At 48.5% G+C, this 23,556-nt stretch overlaps 1 protein-coding gene and 1 long non-coding RNA gene across 2 annotated transcripts; both read right to left on the bottom strand.

The window, feature by feature from the left end:
* Nucleotides 1–5,958: 5,958 nt before the first annotated feature.
* LOC120682858 lies at nucleotides 5,959–6,631 on the bottom strand. The gene is made up of 2 exons (XR_005678622.1): nucleotides 6,373–6,631; nucleotides 5,959–6,212 (listed from the first exon to the last, which is right to left on the bottom strand). It is a non-coding gene; the product is annotated as an uncharacterized LOC120682858 (long non-coding RNA).
* A 681-nt stretch (nucleotides 6,632–7,312) lies between these two features.
* On the bottom strand, nucleotides 7,313–9,801 carry LOC120680642 (protein HOTHEAD-like). Its single transcript, XM_039962144.1, has 5 exons — nucleotides 9,679–9,801; nucleotides 8,905–9,552; nucleotides 8,437–8,816; nucleotides 7,765–8,330; nucleotides 7,313–7,609 (listed from the first exon to the last, which is right to left on the bottom strand). The coding sequence occupies exons 1-5, from the start codon at nucleotides 9,761–9,763 to the stop codon at nucleotides 7,543–7,545; spliced, it is 1,746 nt and encodes a 581-aa protein (XP_039818078.1). The 5' UTR covers nucleotides 9,764–9,801; the 3' UTR covers nucleotides 7,313–7,542.
* Nucleotides 9,802–23,556: the final 13,755 nt, after the last annotated feature.

Genomic DNA, 23,556 nt, shown 5'->3' with positions numbered 1-23,556 from the left:
CGATGCAGTGTCGGTTTAACCGATGAGTGTAGTTGCTGAAAAACTAACTCTCTGGACAACTGCACCGACATTCACCAATATCTAGCGTCGGTTTAACCGGTGTATAGATTTTGCCTCAGCTGCTGAGTTCATTGCACCGACGTATTCAACTTTCCTGGCGTCGGTTCAACCGGTGTTACGAAAACTCCCAGACGCGCTCCAAGTCAATGCACCGACGTATGCAAATTTCTTAGCATCGGTTCAACCGGTGATACTAAAATATCTCTGTCTTCATTGTTTTGACTTGGTTTCTTCACGGTTTCTTCAATCTTCGAATCCTTTGGTCATCACTTGAACCTAAAAGCCTGAGAATGGTCATCTCAACAATCATATTAGTCCAAGTGTTGTGTGTGTCATCAATCGCCAAAACATTATATTGAAATATGGCATGAGAGGTCATTTTCGCTCCAAATATTTTGGTGATTGATGACACACACAAAACTTGGACTAATATATGTGTTAAGATGATCATTATCAGGCTTATAGGTCCAAGGGATGAAAAGATACAAAACCCCGAAGAAATTAGGTCGAAAGGACCAAGACAGAGGTAATTTGCACTCACCGGTTAAACCAACGTGAGGTAAATTACACTCACCGGTGCAATGGGCTCAGTAGAGACCAAGTCAACAGAGTGCACCGGATGAACCGACGATGGGAAAAGATGTATCATCGGTGCAACGGATCCAGAAGCTAAGGCTAGGGTTCAGCACCGGTTAGACCGGCGATGCTCAAATTGAGCATCGGTGCAGTTGTCCAGAGACTCCATTTTTCGGGGGTTTCTGAGCTTGCACTCACCGGTTAAACCGACGATGATTTCAAGAGCGTCGGTACAATTGATCAAGTAGCCGTTGGAGCAATAACGGCTAGTAGCTGGGAAAATGCATTCATCGGTTGAACCGGTGATGACAAAACTGGAGCGTCGGATCAACCGGCGTTCAGGAATTCTGTCAGCCTTTCCCAACGGCTCTTTTGGGGTGTGTGGGCTATATATACCCTCCAAGGCCGGTTGCTGCATATGGTTGGATGGCAAAAAGGTTGAAGGAAGTGTTGCCCAAGCAAATCATCATCTCCAACCATCCAAGCAAAGCTTAGTGTCATATCTAGTTTGTGAGAAGCTTTGAGAGAGTGCTTTGTGCACTTGTATAGGCTTAGTTCTTGAGAGAGCTAGCTTAAGAAAAGTCTTGCCGAGGCAAGCAAAGCATTCCCGTCGACGACCCTCCGACTTGGTGTGGAGCTGTGCCGCCACTTTGTACGGGGGAAGAGGAGACCCCCCTCCTTGGTGGAGAAGCTCCGTAGTGGATTTTGGCCGGGTGACCGAGAGAGACGGTGGCAGTGCACGAGACTCGGTGTCTTGTGGGCACTTGCCTTTGCTTGCCGGTGCGCCTTGATGGCCTAGTGCAAGACGGTGATCGGAGGAGCCTCGGTGTCCCGTGGACGTAGGCGTTTGAGCCGAACCACGTTACATGACCGTGTCTACTCAGGAGTTTGCATCATAGTCACAAAGTTCCTGGGTCGACCGGATCGAGGAACGAGGTCGAGAGTCGAGGGTCGTCACTTTATAAAATTGTGGTACGAAGGGGGTATACATCTATGGAACGATAAATTATTATGTGGAACGCAATCCTGATTCATCGGGGTCGATATCTTCGGGTCGATAAAGACAAAAACTATATATTTGCTACTAATAAAAAAACTAATCTGCACAAGCATATAAAAAACGTATAAAAGAGTACATTTAGACCATGCTACACGTACTCAGCTCATTGTCTAACAAAAACCACACCAATCCATTGTCTGTAACCTCCTTATCCCAATTAAATCTGCTAGCAATGGGGCTGCGACCCCTTTCAAACCGGGACACGATCCAACCTTAAATGGGACACTGACCTTCTTCGACCCCGACCCTCGAATCGGAACGGCGTTCCCGGGTCGAGGGAGGAGGCATCGACCCCGAATCCTGTGACTATGGTTTGCATCCCTCTTGCCCTTACCTCTTTACTTACCGTATTACGTTTCCGCATTTACTCTATCTTGCGTGCCTTCACTTTCCTAGTTAGTTTGATTAGGATTGGCTATAGGTTGCAAGTCTTTTGGGGTAAGTAGAGAGTAGTATAGATAAATCTTAGTCATAATTAGCATGTGTAGGACGTGTTAGATTTATCTTATGCAAGTAGTTTGAGCCCTAGGTTAGAAAGCGAATTAGCGACCCTATTCACCCCCTCTCCCTCTAGGGTCGAACACCCCGGTGATCCTAACAGTAACGTACGATTTTCACAGGAATCATGAGCTGCCTCTTAGGCTGACCGTCACCATCATCCACCTCCAGGAACTTTGAGGCTTTGCATTTTGGACAGTAAGTTTCAGCCTCGTGCTCTTTCCTAAATAAGATGCACCCATTAGGACAAGAATGTATCTTCTCATATGGCATCTTCAGTGCACTAAGGATTTTCTTCGCCTGATACATTGTCTTGGGCAGAATATGATCTTCCGGAAGCATGCTCCCAAAAACGGTCAACATACTATCAAAGGCGTCTCGGTTCAGGCCAAACTGGGACTTTAAGGCCATAAGGCGTCCAATGCCGTCCAACTGAGAAACCTTTGTTTGGCCGTGAAGAGGTTTCTGTACCGCCTCCAACATCTCATAAAACGCCTTTGTGCTTGCCTCTGGCTCCTCCTCCTGCGGTCCTTCACCGAAATGTGCCTCCTCATAGTCGTCTAACATGTCTCCAATCCCACCAGCAGCATCACATTCATCGATGCGTTGCCCCACGACCTCGTCCCTCATACGATGGGCTTCACTGTGAAAGATCCACCGGGTATAGTCCGGCGTAAATCCATAATTGACAAGATGTTCGCCTATGACCTTCTTTGTCTTTCGTTTTTGGTTTCCACAACTCTTGCAGGGACACCACATGAATCTCGACCCTTCAGCTTGCGCCCATGCCCCTTCCAAGAACTCGTTAGTCTTCTCAATCCATTCATTGGTCATGCTAGCTCGAGTTACCCGGCCGGTGTACATCCACTCACGGTCATCCATCTTCTAAGATATCAACGACTACTATCAAAATTCGGCTTAGACTCTAGTAGGTAAAGATAGGTCCTAATCCCACCCGACCATACATAGATAAGATCAGCTTCCATGATCCACTCCTATCCGAGATAGAATTTCGGCAGCACCTCCCGGCTGTTCTCCAGATACACGTCCCGAAAGGAAGATTGTGTATCCCGAGAACAACAGGGAGGTGATGCCGAAACTCTGACTCGTATCGGAGTGGACCATAGAACCTGACCCCATCTACGCATCCTCGGGCTGTCCAAAGAAGCGTGGACAATTCGAAACAGATACGATTAAAGATATGCAGAAAAAACTGCATATCTCCAGTCGTATCTCTTCCGAACGGTAGACGCCTAACTGGTTTACGCGATCTATGAACATGATTTACTAACTACATATCATTATCCAAATGAACTAAACTCTAATTTAGTTATCAATATTTCGGTTGTAAACTAAATAAATATCTACTTAACTAAATAAACAAACAAATTAAAAATATACACTAAGAATGTATATAAACTAAATTCTAAATAAACTAAATTCTACATAAACAAACTATAAATAACAATCTAAAAATAAACTAAATAACCTAAATTTGATATAAACAAAATATAAATAACAATCTAAAAAAATAAATTCTATATACACTAACAATATAAACATTTAAACTATAAACTAAAAATATTTTTTTAAAAAATTACCTTGCCGGCGTGGAGCTGCGGGCCGGTGGCGCTGCGGGCCGGGGCGGCTCGGCCGGGGTGGCGCGGACCCGCGGCCTTGCCGGCGTGGAGGGGCGGCCGGCGCCGCTGCGGGCCGGGGGCGCTGCGGTCCGGCGGCGCTGCAGTCCGGGGGCGGACCGGCCGGGGCGGCGCGGACCCGCGGCAGTGGCGGCGCAGGCCGGCGTGGCCCCAAGTGGCGACGAGTGGCGGCCCGACCCGGGGCGGCACGGACCAGCGGTGGCGCCGGCGCGGGCCCGGGCGGGTCGAGTCGCCGGGGCGGGGCGGGGCGGGACAACGAGGCCGGGGCGGAGCCGGGACGCCGGGCCGGGGCGGCGGCGGCGGCGGCGCGGCTCGGGTCGGCGGCGGGGGCGCGGTCCGGGGGCGGCGCAGGTCGGCTGCGGGGGCAGGCCGGGGGCTCGACGGCGGCGGCGTGGCGTGGAAGGCCAGCGGCGCGGGTTGGCGGCGGCGGCGTGAGCATGCGTGTGTGTGTGTCGAGTGTCTGGCGTGCGTGCGTGCGTGTGTGTGGAAACCGCGGGGTTAAGTCCTGGAACCACACTTTTCGCCGAGTGCCGCATCGGCTTTGCCGAGTGCCGGATCAGGGGCACTCGGCAAAGCCATTTAAAAAACATTTTATTAGCCCTTTGCCGAGTGCTAGATCGGCGGGCACTCAGCAAAGCTTGGGTTCGCCGAGTGCGAGGCACTCGGCAAACAAATTTTTGCCAATTCAATTGTAACCTGCAAAACACAAAAAAAATAAGATACGAATTAAAAATAAACATTATTTCATGCATAATAATTTCAAACTGAAATTAAGATAATTAGAATTTCAAGTTTCATGATTTTATGCAAGAAAACCTATTATTTCATGTGTTTCTAAAGTCAAATTGAATTTATATCAACAAATTCGTTTTGATGAGGTATGTATAAAAAATTTAGTGACTACCAACTAAATAATTTGCCAAAATAATGCAACAATTTATGTTTCATGATTTCATGCAAAAAAAACCCTATTATTTCATGTGTTTAAAGATCAAGTTAAAACTAACACTAAATATATTGATTTTCAATGTGTTCTAAAAATAATTTTATATATAGATAACTAAATCAAAAATTAACCAAATTTTCGTGGGACACATGCTTTGTTGTTATTTCTCTATATAAAAAGTTTCACAATGAGAATCATATGCGACTTTCATTTCAACCACAAATCCAACCGGATACTACGCATCTCTCTTAAACTTCTTCGGAGATCCTCCGGCTTTTAAACTTCGTACCTTGTCACGTGTCCGAAACGCTGTTAATTTTTTTCCACTCCATCCTAGCATGAAACCAAGAGATTTGCACAACTACCATAATTTTCAGACATTGTATGCTATTTTTGGTTTTTTTCGAACGTCCGTGCACACACTTGTGATCAAGTTTCCTGATAAAGATGCTTCAACTTTTAAGTTCTTTCGTGTATACGGCATCAGTTTTGATTCAAGTACATAAATATCAAATTTCTATCCATTGATTTTGAAATTTCGACCCACTTCTAATTTTAAATTAACTTCGACTGATTATTCCCCACAAAAAAAAATAACAGAAAAGAGTAAACCAATCAATAAAAGTATTTTATGTTACTTGGGATTAAATTATCAAATTTAAGTAGAGACCAAAAAAATTTGAAGGCCCAAAAGAATTTTTTTAACCAATTTTGCCGAGTGCCTAAGCTCCAGCACTCGGCAAAAGAAACTTTGCCGAGAGCCAGGCCAGCGCACTCGGCAAAGTTTCTTCTTTACCGAGTGCTTGCTGGAGGCACTCGGCAACATGTCTCCTTGGCCGAGTGCCAGAAGGTGGCACTCGGCAAAGACTTAACGTCGTCAGCCCCCCTGACGGGCGGCGCACGGCGGGCGCGTGCTGGGCACGTGCGCTGGTTTTGCCGAGTGCCGCCGGGCCAGCACTCGGCAAAGGAGACACTTTGCCGAGTGCCCTGCTTTGCCGACGGCCGGCACTCGGCAAACCACATCTTTGCCGAGTGCCCGTGGTCTGGCACTCGGCAAAGGCCGAGACACTCGGCAACTTAGGGTTTTCCGGTAGGGAGCCATCATTGCCAAATCAATGATTATGGGTAATTGGTAACCAATCAGGTAAGCATGTTAGATCTTGACACTGAATCATGACCAATGGATTATCCAAAACTAGGCAGTGACTGCTGTTAAAATATTATAGTTTCAGGTTCCAAGGCAATGTCTTGGAGAAAAGTTTCCAATGAGATTACTGAATATACATGTACCTGATTCAGCATACATGATTTTACGAACAAAAATTCAGAGGTTAGCAGATATAGATGGCACTGAGCTGCTGATGACCATTCTTCATCCATATAATAAAGCTCTTGTTACAACGTAGCAGTAAACCTGTTGTTGAGAAAGGCAGCAGTAAACCAAAAGGATCTAGTACCCAGATATTCAGCAAAGAGCTGGCCACAAAGGAACGCCCAGAAAGCAATCAATTTCCTTCAGCTGCTTGAACACAAACATGTAAAATTGAAAACCCAGTAATTCAAAGCATTCGAACCTTTGCATCACCCTTGGCAGGCATAACACTAAATTTCAGTGTAGCTGAAATCTTGAAACAATCATCAATGGTCCCTAGAATCATGAACCTTAAGCTGGGTCCTGCTACAGGGCAACTCTCCTTTGGCAGAGGTTTGAACGGAGCAGAGCTACAGCTACAGCTTCACACGGTCTCCCTGCCAAGAAAGAGAAGCCCTGAAACTGGACAGCTTAGAAATTCCACTTCTTGATCAGTTTTTTCCTCTTTCTTATCTTGGTATTGTTGCTCACACCTCTCCGTGGGCCTGCAGCAGAGTAAGATTTATATAGGGAACATATCCTTGAGAAGGCATATGCGAGCTGGATTTTTCAAAGGGTTTTAAACCATGGATATCCTCTTGGCATCCAACACCTCCCTTTCCCTTTTGCCTCCATGGTATGTCTCTAAAGTTTGTATCCCACTATTGGATTCTCTTTCCCATTCGAGACTCTTCGTTGGAAATTGGCACTGGCACAAGGCACTTACTGCCGATGACTTTCATTTTTCTTAGGCCCCGTTTGGATCCTTGAAACTGAATTCCATTCTAATAATCATAATTTGGATACAAATCTATTAAGCTAATATAATTATATATAGAATATATTTGTATACTATTGTTAGCCATATGAGGGAGATACTTATGTGCTATATTCCTACTACAGAGGAGTGAACTAAAGAGCGTGCTATAAGTTACGGAATAGAAATATAATTTGGTGGTGTATAGAATCAATTTCCATCTCCCACCTATAAACTTAGGATAAGTTTATATCTGAACTTTGGAAAGTGGTGGGATGTCAAATTCTAAGCCAAATAGCCCAGTTTATTAAGTAGATTTCATTTCCTCCAAAATGTGAGGATCCAGACGGCCCCTTAGAGGAAAAGATGGGCGAGTAGAATATTAATATTTGACCACACAGCAAAATTAGACATTTAGTGATTCTGTCTCCCGGGTCTTTCTGTTCTGAGCAAGAATACATGATCTGAAGCTTAGATGCAGATTTCACCGCTAAATAGTACATAATAAGACACAACATGATACAGTTCCGAGTTCCGACAATATGTGCAACCTATCAGAATCACACTATCAACATCGAATCCAGCATTGCATACTGCAATATTCATGTGCTGGTGCCGCTAACTTGGATGACAGGATTACAGTTTTGTCCCCTCTGATCCTTCAGCCTTCAATCTCCCACTTTGGATTTTGAGGCCCATGTACCTGGTAAGTTTTGAGACATAATCATTCATTGGAAGATTGGTAGGATTCGACCTAAAAACGCAACCTTGGAGACAGAATCAGCACCACTAGGGCCTGCCTGGAGAGTGCTCAAACTGTACCGATAAAACATCACAGGTGTAAGCACGAGGGATTACCTGCCGAGCATCATGACGGTGGCCTGCGGGTTGGTTCCCGGCGAGGCGTTGAAAGTGGAGCCGTCGATGACGCGCAGCGCGTCGACGCCGAGCACTCGGTACTCGGTGTCGACGACCCTGCCGACCTGGCAGCCGCCGTGGTAGTGCCAGATGGTCATGACGGTGTCCCTGCAGAACTGTTCCAGCGACGTGGTGTCGTTGTCGTGCCGGGGCAGCAGGTTCACCGGGAACCCGGTCGACATGTTGAGCAGCGTCTCCATGGAGAAGGTGGGGTACGTGAAGTTCTCGAAGGCCTTGGATTGGATGACGCGCTCGATCACCGACAGCCCGGCCACGCAGCGGCGGAGGTCCTCGGGGTGCGAGAAGTAGTTGAATTTCACCGACGGGTTGTCGTCGGGGTTGCGGTTGCGGAGCTCGAGGTGGCCCGTGGACAGCGGGCCGAGGATCTTCTCCAGGATGAAGCCGCCGCGGAAGGCCGAGTCGTCGAGCTGCCTCATCGTCTCCGCGGCGCGCGCGATGGCCTCCGGCGTTCGCTGCTTCGGGGGCACGGTGGCCAGCTGCCCTGTCTGCAAGAACGGCACTTGTCAGAAATTAAAGCTGCACTGCAACGGCGCAGGGACTTCAGATTCGGCCAAAGATCATCAACGAGGCAAGAGCCAAGAAGAACCTTACCTGTGGAGAGAACATGCCGAAGTTGCGGGCCGAGGCCGAGTGCCTGGCCCCGCTGGAGCCCTCGATGTAGCTCCCGACCTGGGTGATGCCGACGACCTGGATGAGCGAGATCTCGACCGGGGAAGGCGACGGCACGTAGATGGCGTTCATGGGGTTGTCGGCCATCCCCTGGCCGACCCCAGGTTGGTCGTGGACGAGGGTGATGCCGAACGACCTGAGGTGGTCGGCTGGGCCGACGCCGCTGAGCATCAGCAGCTGGGGGCTGCCCAGGGCGCCCGCCGAGAGGATGATCTCGTTGCCGCGGCCGGCGTTAAGGTACGCCTTGTGCATCCGCCCCTTGGAGTCGTGGAACACCACGCCGCGCGCCACCGGCCGTCTCCCTGGCGCCAAGAGAAGTCACCCCCGCCACTCAGCTCCGTGTAAATCAATCTAATTAATGGCCGTAAAAACTTTTTCTCGAGTTCTGACCTCTGACATTGAACAAGATCTTTGCGACTCTGGCCCAGAGCAGCACGTCGAGCCCGTCGGCGCGCGCGTACCTCAGCAGGTCGGCGGCCGTGTGCCGGCGCCCGTCGGCGTCGAAGATGGACCCGCCGACCTTGGTCCCGTCGAGGTGGTCGAACGTGAAGCCGTTGTCCGGCGTGATCCCGGACTCGAGCAGCCCGCCCTGCAGCGCGGTCTGCCAGGGGCCCAGCTCCGGGTGGAACGCCACCACGTCCTCCACCCACCGGTACGCCGCCCCGGTGGCCTCCAGGTCCCAGCCGGCGCGCCTCACGTAGTCGTCGCTGGCCCGCGTGTAGAAGCCGGCGTTGATGCAGCTGCCGCCGCCCAGCACCCGCGGCCGCGAGTTGATGACGCCGTCCTCGGACACGAACCGCTGGACGGGGGAGCCCGGGGAGGTGTCGGCCAGCGTGTCCGTGAAGCGGGTCATGTCCTCGACGCGCTCGTCGCCGTAGGGCGAGCCGCCGCGCTCCAGCAGGAGCACGCGGAAGCGCTCCGACAGCGTGGCCGCCAGCGGGCACCCGGCCGTGCCGCCGCCCACGATGATGTAGTCGTAGTAGGACACGTTCGCCGCCTGCGTCGCATCCTTCATGAACGCGTAGTCCACGCCCCGTACTGCATTGTATTTATTTATGCACGTATTAGCGCATCCAAGTCAGCATTCGATCTTTTTAGCATCATGGACTAATAATAAAGTCTAGGAAATGGAGAACGTTGTCACGCGAGCAAGGAGATGGTCACCTTGTGGTGAGCTGCACATCAGTGCGAAGAAGGTTGCGGCGACAGAGGTGGCCAGTTCTCGTGCGAAGAACCGATTGGCTGCCATTGTTGGGCGCCCTCTAAGCTATGACCGGGTAGACTTTTCGTGTGGCTCAATACTGAAACTATGCGTGCCTTTATATAAGTGAGCAAAGGGCAGAGTACTGTTGCATAGGTTAACTGGCGCTGAACACTAGCGAGTACCTGGCTGTTGGCTGTCAGTTCGTGGCTCTCAGGGAGCAGTACTGCAGTGACGCACGTTCACCGTGCATCTTGTAAAAATGTAAAGCTTGGCAGCTTGTGATAGAGTGGATTGGTCTCTTGGGTTCAAAAACCTAATCATAGTACTCGCTCTCTCCATAAGAGAATGCAATTTTTACTTTTCAATGAGTCAAACGATTTGAACTTTGATTAAAATCATATAAAAAAGTACTAACATTCATGGTACATAATAAGTATGAATATATTTTATAATAAATTTATTTAGAGACATAAACGTTAAGAACATTTACTATATATTTGATCAAACTTGAAGTAGTTTGACTTTCACAAATGCCATAGTCGCATTTTTTTGTGGACGGAGGAAGTACTTTATCTGGGATTCATGCCAGTCAAACTGGTTTAAATTTAACCAAATTTATAGTGAATAGTATTAGCATTTATATTTCTAAATAAATTTATTAGAAAAATATATTCTACAATTAATATAATGATATTTATTCTATATCATGAATATTATTGTTTTCTAACTTTAGTCAAAATTTAAATTATTAACTTATCGAAAAGCGAGAATTGCAGTTCTTTTTGGATCGGAGGGAGTAACATGTACTCATCCACTCACCAAAGTTGTCTCCACGAGCCTTTCACATTTGTTTAACAAGGGAGCCAGAATGCTATGTAGGCTGGTACACTTCGAAACCAAACCAGGTTAAAAGATCGCCAGGCACAGACGAGGTCAAACGCCTACCGGTGGCGCCATCATTTTCGTTCTGTTTGCAGCAGCGCAGCAGGCCCAGGCCACCAGCGCCGGAGTCGTGGACGCCTCCAGCTCCAGGCTTGCCGCCGGTTCACTCGCTCGCTGCGCGCGCGCGCTCACGTTTTACCACGTCCAGGACGACGCTCCACCGGCACGCCGTGCGCGTGAGGAAAGAAGAGGGGTACGCTCGGTAGGTCGCGGCAAGGCTGGAGCCGGACCGACCGTGCCGCCGGAACGGCCGGTGACTTCACCTTCGGATCGCACGGCCATCTGCCCGCGGTGGCGCCCGGCCGGGCCGTGCCGGAGCGGACGCGGACGCGGACGCGGACCCTTTTGCTTCAGATGAAATCCGCCGCCCTTTCAGTTCTGGCTTCGTTGCGACCTACTGCTGCTGCCACTTGCTGAGTCCTGCGTAACACTTACTCTTTCTGTCTTGAAATGTAAGTCATTCTAATATTTTACCTGATTCATTGGATATTTTTTTGAATCTAAATGTATGTCCAGATTCATTGAAAATTCTATGAATCTGAACACAGTAAAACACTCTCAAGATGACTTATATTTCAAGACGGAGGGAGCAGTACTTAGCAGCCAGGAGGCGCGGTCCTGGCATGACCCTTGTAACCGGTTGACACATTTCGATCTCGCGTGCTCTGAATGGTTCGGTTCAGTGAAGTTCAGTTAACGCGCCTGCGCCCCCTGCATTCGGCTCCTGTGTGTTGATGGGCCTTGGGAGTTTCAGAATCAGCGCAGCCTGTGGACTTTGTGGAGGAGTAGTACTTACAGGAGCAGAGTGCAGTATTTTTTTTTTGAGAGAGTATGCAGAGTGCAGAATAATCTCTAAGGAAGAACAGATGCTACTTATTACTAAGAGTTTTCGATATCGTCCAGCTCACTACAGAGTGACTTGTTCAAGTCCTGCCATAAAAATCATCATTTTTTCTCAGGGTCATAAAAATCATCTAATCTTTCCAATACTGAGAAATGGTCCGGCAAAAAAATCCCTCTGAATCAGCAAGCGTTCATTATGCACTTTCATGTACTCAAATGTACCTTTAGATCTTCATATTCAAATATAGGACGAGAGTAATGAGTTTACGAAAAAAAGCAATAGCAGCTCATAAATCTTTACATATGAATTGATTTGAATACAATAAATATTGCAAATAGTACACTTCTGAAGCGTCCCCTCACAAGAGAAGATTTAAAAGTGATACAATATCAGTCTGAGGAGGCTGATAAAATTTTTATTACATCAGATGGTACATCACCGTACAACTCTACGCGGAAGTGGCCAGTGAAGCGCCACTATCGCGAGGATAATAACTAACACCCACACAACGATATTAACTACGAAGAGGGGATCATCAGAGTCTTGCGTCATACGGAACTTCCTGCGGGTGACCCTATCCACAGGCAAGGTTGGGTGCAGGACGAAACCTCTACTCAACGTCTTCGGGAACGAAGTCTGGATCTTCCTCTGTAAATTAAGAATGAGGTGAGTACAAACGTACTCAGTAAGTCCAACCACACCCACGGAGGGGGTATAAACAGAATATAATGCACAGGGTAAATCAAGGATAAAGCTAGGGTTTAATTTGCGGAAAGCTAATTTTTATGTATGGGTTTATTTGAAAGAAATGGGTTTTCAAAGGCAATTATCTTGCACTGAGTACCATGCATGGTTGATCCACACAGGATCCAAGTTTTAAATTGCTATCGGACTCCTCATCCGCCGTAGCACAAGGCACAGCTGCCGGACACTTTCCAAAACAACTCATGCCAACCCAACCATTTCCAAAAGAAACATTAGTTGTGTGACCAAACCGTAACTCGTCCAGTACCGTGGGCACGGCTATTCGAATAGATTTTAACTCTGCAGAGGTGTGCAACTTTACCCACAAGCGGGGTACCACAGCACGATCACCTTAGTATCGGTGCAGATCCCAACAAAGCCATTACCCACCTTAACTAGACCTGACTAGCCACCACGGCGGGTTGGCAGGGGGCGGCCAGCGTCGAGCGCGTGGAGGTGTGCTCGGCGCCGCGCGTGCAGGACAGGGCAGAAGCAGGAAGAAGGAGAAATAAGGAGGAGGGAATAAAAAGAAAAAGGGAAAGGGAAAAGAAAAAATGGAAAAAGGGAAAAAGAAAGAGAGAGATGGCGGAAATCGCGACTAGACGCGCATGCGCGCCGGTCGGGCGTGACGCGCGGAACGAGGGAGAACAGGGAGACGGGACAGCGATTGGATTCGGATGTCGGGACAGAGATTTGATGGAAAGGGTTCCGGGGGATTTGGGGAGCTCAACGACGAACCAAAATTTTGAAATGATTTCGAGTAATTTCTTTAGGTGAATTTTTGGGATGTTACAAACCTACCCCATTTAAAATGAATCTCGTCCTCGAGATTCGGCTGGCTTCTAAACAGATGGGGAAATTCTTTCTTCAAAGCATCTTCACGCTCCCATGTAGCTTCTTCTACTCTGTGTCTGCTCCACTGAACTCTGCAAATCCGTACTTTGGAGTTTCTTGTCCTCCTAGTGACAGTGTCCAGGATCTTGATCGGTATTTCCTGGTATCGTAGGTCTGGCTGCAGATCTATTGGTTCTACTGGCTCGTGTTCTGTCTCGGGTACCCTCAAACACCTTATTAATTGCGAGACATGAAACACTGGGTGTATATTTGACATTTCTTCTGGTTGCTCCAGACGGTATGCTACGGCTCCGACTTTCTTCAAAACTTGATACGGTCCAATGTACCGAGGAGCCAACTTTTCTTGTAATTGAAATCTTCGAGTTCCCCGAATAGGTAAAACCTTAAGGTATATGAACTTTCCCGGGTTGAAACTTATTTCTCGTCTCTTCTTGTCTGCGTAGCTCTTCTGTCGAGACTAGGCGGCCTTCAGCTTTTCTCTAATCTCGGCCACTCTTTCTTCTGCTTCCTTTATGAGTGCGAGTCCGACTAGAGCACGTTCTCCAACTTCTGACCACATCAGGGGAGTTCTGCATTTTCTCCCATAAAGAGCTTCGAATGGTGACATGACCAAGCTTGCTTGATAACCATTGTTGTATGAAAATTCCGCATAGGGCAAATTCTGCTCCCAATCCTTGCCATAGGTAAGGACACATGCTCTCAACATATCCTCCATAATCTGATTCACCCTTTCTGTTTGGCCATCCGTTTGTGGGTGATAGGCGGAGCTGAAATCCAATTTGGTGCCCAAGGCTTTATGCAAACTTTTCCAAAACCTAGAGGTGAATTGGGTCCCTCTATCTGAAACGATTCTGCTAGGCACTCCATGCAACTTTACTATGTTTTTCACATAAAGCTTGGCTAGCTTTTCTCCACCGTAACTGGTCCGCACTGGTATGAAATGAGCCGTTTTAGTGAGTCGGTCCACTATTACCCATATGGAGTCATATCCTTTCTGTGTTCTGGGCAAACCCACTACAAAATTCTTTCCTATCTCATCCCATTTTCAAACCGGGATGGGTAGGGGTTGCAACAATCCTGCTGGCTTCTGATGTTTGGCCTTGATCCTTTGACAAGTATCACAATAGGCGACAAACCGTGCAATATCCGCCTTCATTCCCTTCCACCAATATTTTTGTTTTAAGTCCATATACATCATGGTGGATCCTGGATGGATGGAGTAGGCTGAGTTATGGGCTTCATCCATGATTATTTGCCGGAAGTCTCCTTTCTGGGGCACACAAATTCTATTTTTATACCATAAAGTTCCCTCACTATCCACTCTAAAATCAAGTGCCTTATTTTCGCCAGTATGCATTCGGATTTCCATTAAGTTCTTGTCCGAACTTTGGGAATTTCTGATTTTATCCTCCAGAGTGGGTTGGATGCTCATCTTGCGAATGGAACCTCGAGGGACAATGTGCACATTCAATCGTGCCAACTCTTCCAGCAGATGGGTATCCTTGGGTCCATAAGATTTCCGGCTTAAGGCATCGGCTACCACATTAGTTTTGTTAGGGTGGTAATGAATTTCCACATTATAATCCTTAACCAGTTCTAACCACCGTCTTTGTCTTAAGTTCAAATCTGGCTGGGTGAAAATATACTTCAAACTCCTATGGTCGGTATAGATCTCGCACTTATTTCCAATTAGATAATGCCTTCAAATCTTGAGGGCATGCACTACGGCTGCAAACTCCAGATCATGTGTTGGGTAATTTTGCTCATGAGGCCTGAGTTGTCGGAAAGCATAAGCCACTACCTTCCCGTCCTGCATGAGGACACACCCTAATCCTTGTCGGGATGCATCACAATAGATGACAAAGTCCCTATGAATATCCGGTAAGGTCAGCACTGGGGCAGTTGTCAACCTATTCTTCAATTCCTGAAAACTTCTTTCACATGACTCTGTCCAGGTGAATTTCTTATCCTTCTTGAGCAGCTCTGTCATGGGCCAGACTATCTTGGAAAATCCTTCAATGAACCTCCGATAATACCCAGCTAATCCAAGAAAGCTTCTGATTTTGCTAATATTGGTCGGTTGCTGCCAGTTGGAGACTGCTTCGACCTTCTCAGAGTCCACTGCTACTCCTTCTGTGGTCAGAATATAATCAAGAAAAGCTACTTTCTCAAGCCAGAATTCACACTTACTGAATTTGGCATATAGCTTATGTACTCTCAACTTTTCCAATATTACCTGCAGATGTTGCTCGTGTTCCTGGACACTCTTGGAGTAAATAAGTATGTCGTCGATAAAAACTATGACAAACTTATCTAACTCATCCATAAACACCTTGTTCATTAGATTCATGAAATAAGCAGGCGCATTGGTGAGTCCAAAAGACATCACTGTAAACTCAAACTGCTCGTAACGGGTAACAAAAGCTGTCTTTGGGATGTCGCTTTCTCTAATCTTGAGCTAAACATATCCTGACCTCAGATCAATCTTGGAGAAGTACTTGGATCCTTTTAGTTGATCAAAAAGATCATCAATCCTGGGGAGGGGTACTTATTCTTGATGGTAACCTCGTTCAGTGCCCGGTAATCTACACACAACCTCATACTCCCATCCTTCTTCTTGACAAATAGGACTGGGGCTCCCCAAGGCGACGAGCTTGGTCTGATGAAGCCAATTCATTGCAGTTCTTCCAGTTGCTTCTTTAATTCTGCCAATTCAGATGCTGCCATCCTATAGGGTCTGTTGGCTATAGGAGAGGTTCCAGGGATAAGGTCGATGACAAACTCTATATCCCTATCTGGTGGCATTCCGGGAAGTTCTTCAGGGGAAACATCTAGGTATTCGTTTACTACCGGGACTTCTTCCAAGGAATTGGCTTCCATGCTAAACATCATCGGGTCTGATCCACTACCCCGGGTATGGCAGGTCTCTTATACTCCTTCTGGGTTCGTTAGGTGTACCACCTTGTTAGCAAAACCTATGAGACCATTATGCAGGCTTAACCAGTCCATTCCAAGGATCACGTCTATTCCCTTAGACTTAAATACTACTAGGTCTGTGTTGACGCTCCTTAGAGCGCCAATTTACGTACCGCAAGCGCACGGATCGTGTAGTTTTTCCCTTAGAGTATTCCCCCAAGGTTTATCAATCCACGGAACAAGTATATTACTATACTTAACTAAGCACTAATGATGTTGGTAAAAGATCTATATTGAGTGATTGAGTGTGAAATAGATCTAATTTAACCAATCGAATCCAATCTAGACTATTGAGCAATGATAGGTTTGTGTACAAGATATGAAGAGCATTTGTCCATAGGGTCTAGGATCACTAGAGATGTAATCGCCAAGCAACGAAGAATGGATCTAATCTACCAAAGGTGTGTTCCAAGATCAAAACCTTTCCCTCCCGCATACTGTCACTACACGAGGATAATCGGTAACGAATCAGCAAGAACACGATAGTTGATGTAATCTAAGTAAACCATGCAAGAGCAAAGCAAACCCTAAGCCAAGTCATGAACTATTAGGCATCAAAGCATCATCAACAAGAATCGTGATAGATCAATATCATAAAGGATTCGGCAATTACAACTCAAGATCTCCTTACAACCCCATGAACAAACGAAGACTTTACCCCATGAAGCTAAGCGAAGCGTAGTCGATCATGGTGACGAAATCTCCGGCAAGGGATGGATCCCTTGCTGTCCTCCAACTTGCAGCGGCGCCGAGGGACGATGAGGCCTCCGGTGTCGCCTTTCTCTTGTGTCTAACTCGAATGGATCTCTGAAACTCGTCTCTAGATGCTCTCTTCCGAATCTCTCTGCAATCCCCCCTCTTTGACGGCGGCTTTGGGGTATATATAGGCGGTTCTGGTCGGTGGTTTTGGTAAAACACAGGCTAGGGTTGACGAATACTTCGCGCTGAAGAAAACTGAGGTCGATTGGGCCTGGAAATGGGCTAGGCCGGCCGACTCAGAGGGCCTCAGGCCGGCCGGCCTGGGCCCTTTCTGGCCCCTTTCGGTTCCATCTATCGTGTGCGGCCTCTTCTCCTTATTCCTCATCTTAGCCCAGTTGTGACCATGTGTCAAAACATCTCCGAAAATGTCCAATTTCCTGCCAAAATACAACATGCTCCAAAATCCAGGACAAAATCGAAAACGGTCAAGTACGGGTGCCAAGTGGCGGGTTAGTACATGAATCATCCCGAAGAATTTACCAAAACCACTCCTAATCATATAATAAAATGGGTACTTAAGGAGCGCCAACAGTCTGCTAGAAATTCTACCCCAATTAAATTGATCCTTACCCGTAGACAACCTAGTTGACACTTGATGTCACCTGCAGGCGTCTGGATTAATAGGGGTGTTTTTAGTAGTACTGTAGGTATATTGTGTTTTTCCACAAAACTTGAGGATATGAACGAGTGTGAAGCTCCAGAATCAAATAGTACTGTTGCAAGAGCTGAGTTGACTAGGTACTCACCGAGCACTATGCCCTGAGCTCCTTGAGCCTCCTGCGCGTTGATGTGGTTGACGCGGGCTCGTCCAAATGACTGCTGGGGCTGCCTCATCTGCTGACTGTTATTGTTGGTGTTGTTGTTGCGGATGGGCACTCGGTTGGCACCTGACAGAACTGGCCTTGGTCCATTCACAGAGTTGGAGAAGGCAGAGGCTGCCGGCTTGTTGTTGGCATACGGGCAGTTAGCAATGAAATGCCCTATCTCTCGGCAGTTGAAACAGGCCCTGGCATTGCTGTTGTTGGTGGTGACTTGGCTGGCATTGCTCTGCAGGGCCTTCATGGTGTTCTGGCTTCTGAATTGTGTGTTAGGGGCTTGGGATCCTGTCACTTGTGACTAGGTTCTATACTGCATTGGGGCCTGATATCTTGGTGCCATATAGCTGGAATTCCTTGGTTTCTGGAAGCGGTCCTGCTGGTGGGCCTTGCTTTCCAGAAACTTGCGCTTGTTATCCTTCCTTTCTTCCGCTTTGGCCCTTTTTGTGAGAATGGCCTTGTTCATCAGAGTGTTGAAGTTCGGGTAGATCTGTGGGGTAATCAAGGTCCGGAGTTCTGGGTTCAATCCCTTTTTGAACATGTCCTGCTTCTTTTCATCATCGTCTACTTCCTCTGGTACATATCGGGCCAGCTCCATGAACTGGTAGGTGTACTCTTCTACTGACATGCTTCCTTGCTGCAGTGCGCGGAACTCATCCGCCTTGCGCTTCATGGTGGCCGAGGGGATATGATAGCAGCGGAACTCCTTCACAAATTCCTTCCAAGTGATGGTGGAGGCATCTTCGGCAGCGGCACAGTAATTCTCCCACCAGGCTAAGGTAGTCCCGGTGAGTTGGTGGGCTGCCAGAAGGACTTTGTCTCGATCCTGGCATTTGAACGGCTCGAGCTTCCTCTGGATTACACGTAGCTAGTCGTCTGCATCCAAGGGGTTGCTGGATCCGGCAAAGATGGGTGGCTTGGTCCTCAGAAAAACTGTCAGCTTGTCATTCATGGTCTGCTCTCGTGGCCGCTTGTTGACGAGGGCATTGGCCAATGTTTCCAGTATGAGGGTCTGGTTGTGTATTATCTGTGCCAGGTCTCCGAGGGGTGGTGGTGGTGGCAGTGTCACTTCTCCTTGATTTCCTCCTCCGTTCTGGCTCACTTCCTGTTCTTCCTGAAGAGGGTTCTGTCCATTAGGTTGTCCTCCCGCGCCAGCAGCTGCAGGGGTCCGGTTGCGGGAGGCCCTCGTACCGCTTCGGGAAGCCATCTGTAGATTGGGTAGTCTTTGTGAGATTGGGATTAGGATTAAGTGATGTTTAAGTTGTTTAATTTGTATTTTTGAAAAGGCAGAATCTACCTTCCGCCGAAAAGCACACAAACTTAACAACAAGCACACAAACTAGCAAACAACAAGCACAAATAACTTTATTTCTGCAGGGGGGTACACACTGGGACAAGGCCAAACGCGTACTACACGTCCGGGTACAGGGTCACACTTAAGGGTACAACTTAAGCCAAAGGGACTGGGGTGGCTTCGGGGCATGCTACTCGCGGGACGAGCCTTCTTTAGAGTGTGCTTCCAGGGGAACGAGCAGTCCTTGCTCGCCGTTCTCTGGGTTTCCATTTTCCCGGGGTTGTCCAGCAGCTTCCCCTTCAACAGCGCCAGTAGGCCCTTCAGGGTTCTCGGGCGGGGCTTGTGGGGTTCTCAAGAGTGGACCCCATTCTATGACGGGCGTCCCAAGTAGGACATGATCTTCTCCAATTGCCGGGACTGGCGTTCCACTTCTGGTCCATTCTTGCATACGCCGGTCTCGTGCTTGCCTGAGACTCTCCTGGGCAACCGCTTCGCTGCTGACCGCGGCTGCGGCTCTTGCTTCGGCTTGGGCTTCCCGGATCTGTTACAGTCTTACCGCGAGCTCTGCTTTCTCGGCTCGATGGGTTTGCTCCCTCAGGATGCTGGCTTGCTCGTCAAAGAGTTGATCCAAGGAGGCTAGGTAGGTAGCCACTTGGTACAGGGGGTCTTCCTCATGGCGGCGCCGTTTCAGGCTTCTCATACGAGCTTTCCAAACTGGGGTTCTGATGGCCGGAAGGAAGAACCTCATTGGTGTGGGGGCAAGGTGTCCTTCAAAAATTCGGCATAGATAAGGAAGCGCCTTCCTGACGGCCAAGGGATAGGTGTCTTGGTGCCTAAACCCTATAGCGGTCACTCGCCATGGCTGAATGTCGGGGTAGCGGTCACTTCTGGCGATGACCAGGATCACTCTACAGTGGAGGGTATCATGGTGTTCGTACTCTCTGCTGTAGTACCTTGGGCGTTCCGTAACGCCAAGGCTTTCTAGGGCATTGATCAAGAGGCTGGGGAAGCCAGGTGCGGCTTGGTAATTTCCCTGGGTCCATCCTTCCTCAGCCATCTGAAAACAAAGATAAGGTGAACAAGCTTGCACAAATATTTAGGTACAAAGGAGGATACATGGTACTTATTACTACAACATGGTGGGGTACAGATTCCATGGATACACGATTATTAGAGTATGGGTTCTAGCTTAGGTGTGCTACTCTCCTATCATGGGGATTCTTCCTCAATCCGGATAGGGCGCTTCTTTGGTGGAAGACACTGCTCCATCACATCATCTTCGGTCTGAGTACCCCTATCCCAATGGGTTTCTTCGGGTTCTTCTTCTATCCACCCACCTACTCCTCTGTGAGCCTCGTGTTCTTGCCATTGGGCTTGGAGAGTGGCCAGGGAATACTCAGCTCGTACGGCTCTGGTTCGTTGTTCCTCCATTTCTTGGATTGCCTTTTCTTCCCTGTGGATTTGGTGCTTCAGTTGTGCCGCCTGTTCGCGGTAGAGTTCATCCAGGCCGGTGAGGTAGATGGATAGGTGGGAGACCGTATCTTCTAGGTCTTCTTCTTCTCTCCCAAGTCCTCTCAGCCGGGCAATCCATGAGCGTCCTCTTCCTCCCGTGCGCGGGAAAAATCTCATAGGAGTCCGCTGAAGATGATGCTTGTAGACCACACGCAGAAGTCGCAGGGCTTTTCGGGCGGCTTTTTGGTAGGTGTCTAGAAAGCGAAAGCCAGTGGTGGAGATGAACCAGGGGTCCACATCAGGGTAGCGGGTGCTTTTTCCCACGAAGATCATCATGTCGCACCGAAGAGTGCCCCTGGAGTCGTACTCCCAGTAGACGTACTCTGGTGGGTCCACAACTCCGACGCGTTCCAGGCTGAGTAGCAATAACTTAGGAAGGCCGGGCTCTGCGTGGTAGATTCCGCCACTCCATCCATTGTCAGCCATCTAGAACAGGGCAAGAATCAGCGGTGAGTGTTTGTGTGGAAAAAGGATTAAGCAAGGAAAATCCTAATGTGGAAAGACTCGAAAACGGAGTCTCGTTCCTAGGGTCACGTCCTACGGCCAACCTACGGCTCTGATACCACCAGAAGCGTCCCCTCATATGAGAAGACTTAAAATTAATACAATATCAGTCCCAGGAGGCTGATAACACTTTTATTACATCAGATGGTACATCAACGTACAACTCTACGCGGAAGTGAGCAGTGAAGCGCCATTATCGCGAGGATAACAACTAACACCCACACAACGATATTAACTACGAAGAGGGGGTCATCAGAGTCTTGCGCCATACGGAACTTCCTGCGGGTGACCCTATCCACAGGCAAGGTTGGGTGCAGGACGGAACCTCTGCTCAACGTCTTCGGGAATGAAGTCTGGATCTTCCTCTGTAAATTAAGAACGGGGTGAGTACAAACGTACTCAGCAAGTCCAACCACACCCACGGAGGGGGGTATAAACAGAATATAATGCACAGGGTAAATCAAGGATAAGGCTAGGGTTTAATTTGCGGAAAGCTAATTTTTATGCATGGGTTTATTTGAAAGAAAGGGGTTTTCAAAGGCAATTATCTTGCGCTGAGTACCACGCAGGGTTGATCCACATAGGATCCAAGTTTTAAATTGCTACCGAACTCCTCATCCGCCGTAGCACACGGCACAGCTGCCGAACACTTTCCAAAACAACTCACGCCAACCCAACCATTTTCAAAAGAAATACTAGTTGTGTGACCAAACCATAACTCACCCAGTACCGTGGGCACGGCTATTCGAATAGATTTTAACTCTACAGAGTTGTGCAACTTTACCCACAAGCGGGGTACCACAACACGATCACCTTAGTGTCGGCGCAGATCCCAACAAAGCCATTACCCACCTTAGCTAGACCTGACTAGCCACCACGGGATCCACCAAGGGGCCATTGACCTATCTCCGAGGTTTAACCGGGGCATAAGTCACACAGAACTTATCCCCTCTCCTTAGTCACTCGTTGCTCTCAGCTCTCCTGATGGCTATCAGACTAACTAGTGGGGTTTATGCTAAGCCGTTGCCCATACAACGGTCGAGTGGTTTGCATGATAGTGGAGTTAGGCAAGATGACACACCAACTCGGTCCTTAATTGTGACAAGATGGATATCTCCCTTCCTTGCTCAACCACACAGGCACGAGCACACCATTCGGCAATTCACACAGAAGTGCCATCCATCCCGTCTAAACTCATCTATCAAAAATTCCACATTTTCCCTTCCCACACACTCACACATTTTCTTTTTATAAAACAAGTTATACCGTGTTTAAGGTCCTAAGCGTTCTAGCAGCGATTAACGTCCAAACAGAACTAATTCAGACATTAATCTAGGTGGTCAAGGAATAGTTATAACAAATCAAGGGGTGGCTATCCAACCATGTTTTCAGCAGGTAAAACATATGCAGTTTTGTAAAACAGGCCAACAGATTGTGTTTATAAAACTGGGACAAAATATGCATCAAAGGATGGGATTGAACTTGCCGTCTTCAAAGCCTTCCGGGAAGTCTTGATCAAGGTACTGTCCTTCGGGTTCGGGGTCGCGGAACTAGTCCTCGTTCACTTGCTCACAGTACTGCTCGTCGACAAGTTCTCCCTCGTTCACACCGTGATCTACGACGCACGCAAGCAAGCACACAATCAAGAAAAAGAAATAAAGGTTTTATCGCTGAGCTCGATTCGGAAACAATTAAGATATGAGGATAGGAGTAATATTTTTGGGTAGTTTTCTAATGGCATGGCCAAAATTATAATAGAAATGGCGTGGTAAAGTTTCAGGTCGATCGGAGGATTTTTGGCGCATGAAATGATAAGTTAACGGGGTGTTTAGGGTCTAATCATGGATCCAAGGGCCTATTTGTAAATAGCTTTGGGATGACAAGGGCCTGTTTATAATATTCAGAAATGTCAGGGTCACTCTTGGAAAGAGCAGGGACCTATTTAAAATTATTTTCATTTAGTGGAAAGGGTTTGTTTGCAAAAAGGAAAATAGGAAGGGCCTCTTTTGGAAAAGGGTTATAAAGGGGTGGGGGCTCTTAATTAAAAAGGAAAAAGGGCAGGGAGCTAAGGGCAAAACGCCCTTCTTCAACCTCCCTCCCGAACAGAACAGAGGAGGGGGGAAACGGGGCACCGGCGGCCCTGTGGCCGGCGTCCTGGGCCTCGGCGGCGGTCGGGGAGAGGGGAGAAGGGGCAGGACGGCGCGAGGAGTCGATTCCCCTCCCCAATTTCAGAGGCGGGGGCCGCAGGGAGTGCAATGGCCATGGCCGTGGCGGGTGGGCGGCGGCCATGGGCAGCGCGAGCAGGGGCGGCCAGGGGCGAGTGCCCATGGGGAAAAGGGAGAGGGAGGGCCAGGGCACCTACCTCGGCCCTTGGCTCGAGCAGGGAGGTGGCGGAGCGGGCCAACCACGGGAAGCAGGCGCGGCGGGCGGAGCAGGCTCGCGGCGGCGGTGCTGCTGCGCAGAGGAGGAGGGCGCGCAGCGGTTGAGGTGGTTGTGGAGCTGGGGGAGCGGCGCGGGGGCCTTTTTATAGGCCGAGTAAGGCGGTGGGGAGAGCGGTGGGGCGGTGGCCGCGGGGTGGTCGGCCGGCGAGCTT

This window comes from Panicum virgatum, chromosome 7N, assembly GCF_016808335.1.
Source record: "Panicum virgatum strain AP13 chromosome 7N, P.virgatum_v5, whole genome shotgun sequence".
NCBI lineage: Eukaryota > Viridiplantae > Streptophyta > Magnoliopsida > Poales > Poaceae > Panicum > Panicum virgatum.
Note: the sequence above shows the minus strand (reverse complement) of the source record. Positions and strands in the feature narration are given on the sequence as shown.

Excerpts from the sequence above, each read along its gene's own strand:
- LOC120680642 (XM_039962144.1), bottom strand. The coding sequence starts at position 9,763 with ATGGCAGCCAATCGGTTCTTCGCACGAGAACTGGCCACCTCTGTCGCC. Across the intron at positions 9,553-9,678 it reads GATGTGCAGCTCACCACAAG|TACGGGGCGTGGACTACGCG; the intron begins GTGACCATCTCC and ends AATACAATGCAG. Across the intron at positions 7,610-7,764 it reads ACCGTCATGATGCTCGGCAG|GTACATGGGCCTCAAAATCC; the intron begins GTAATCCCTCGT and ends AAAACTTACCAG.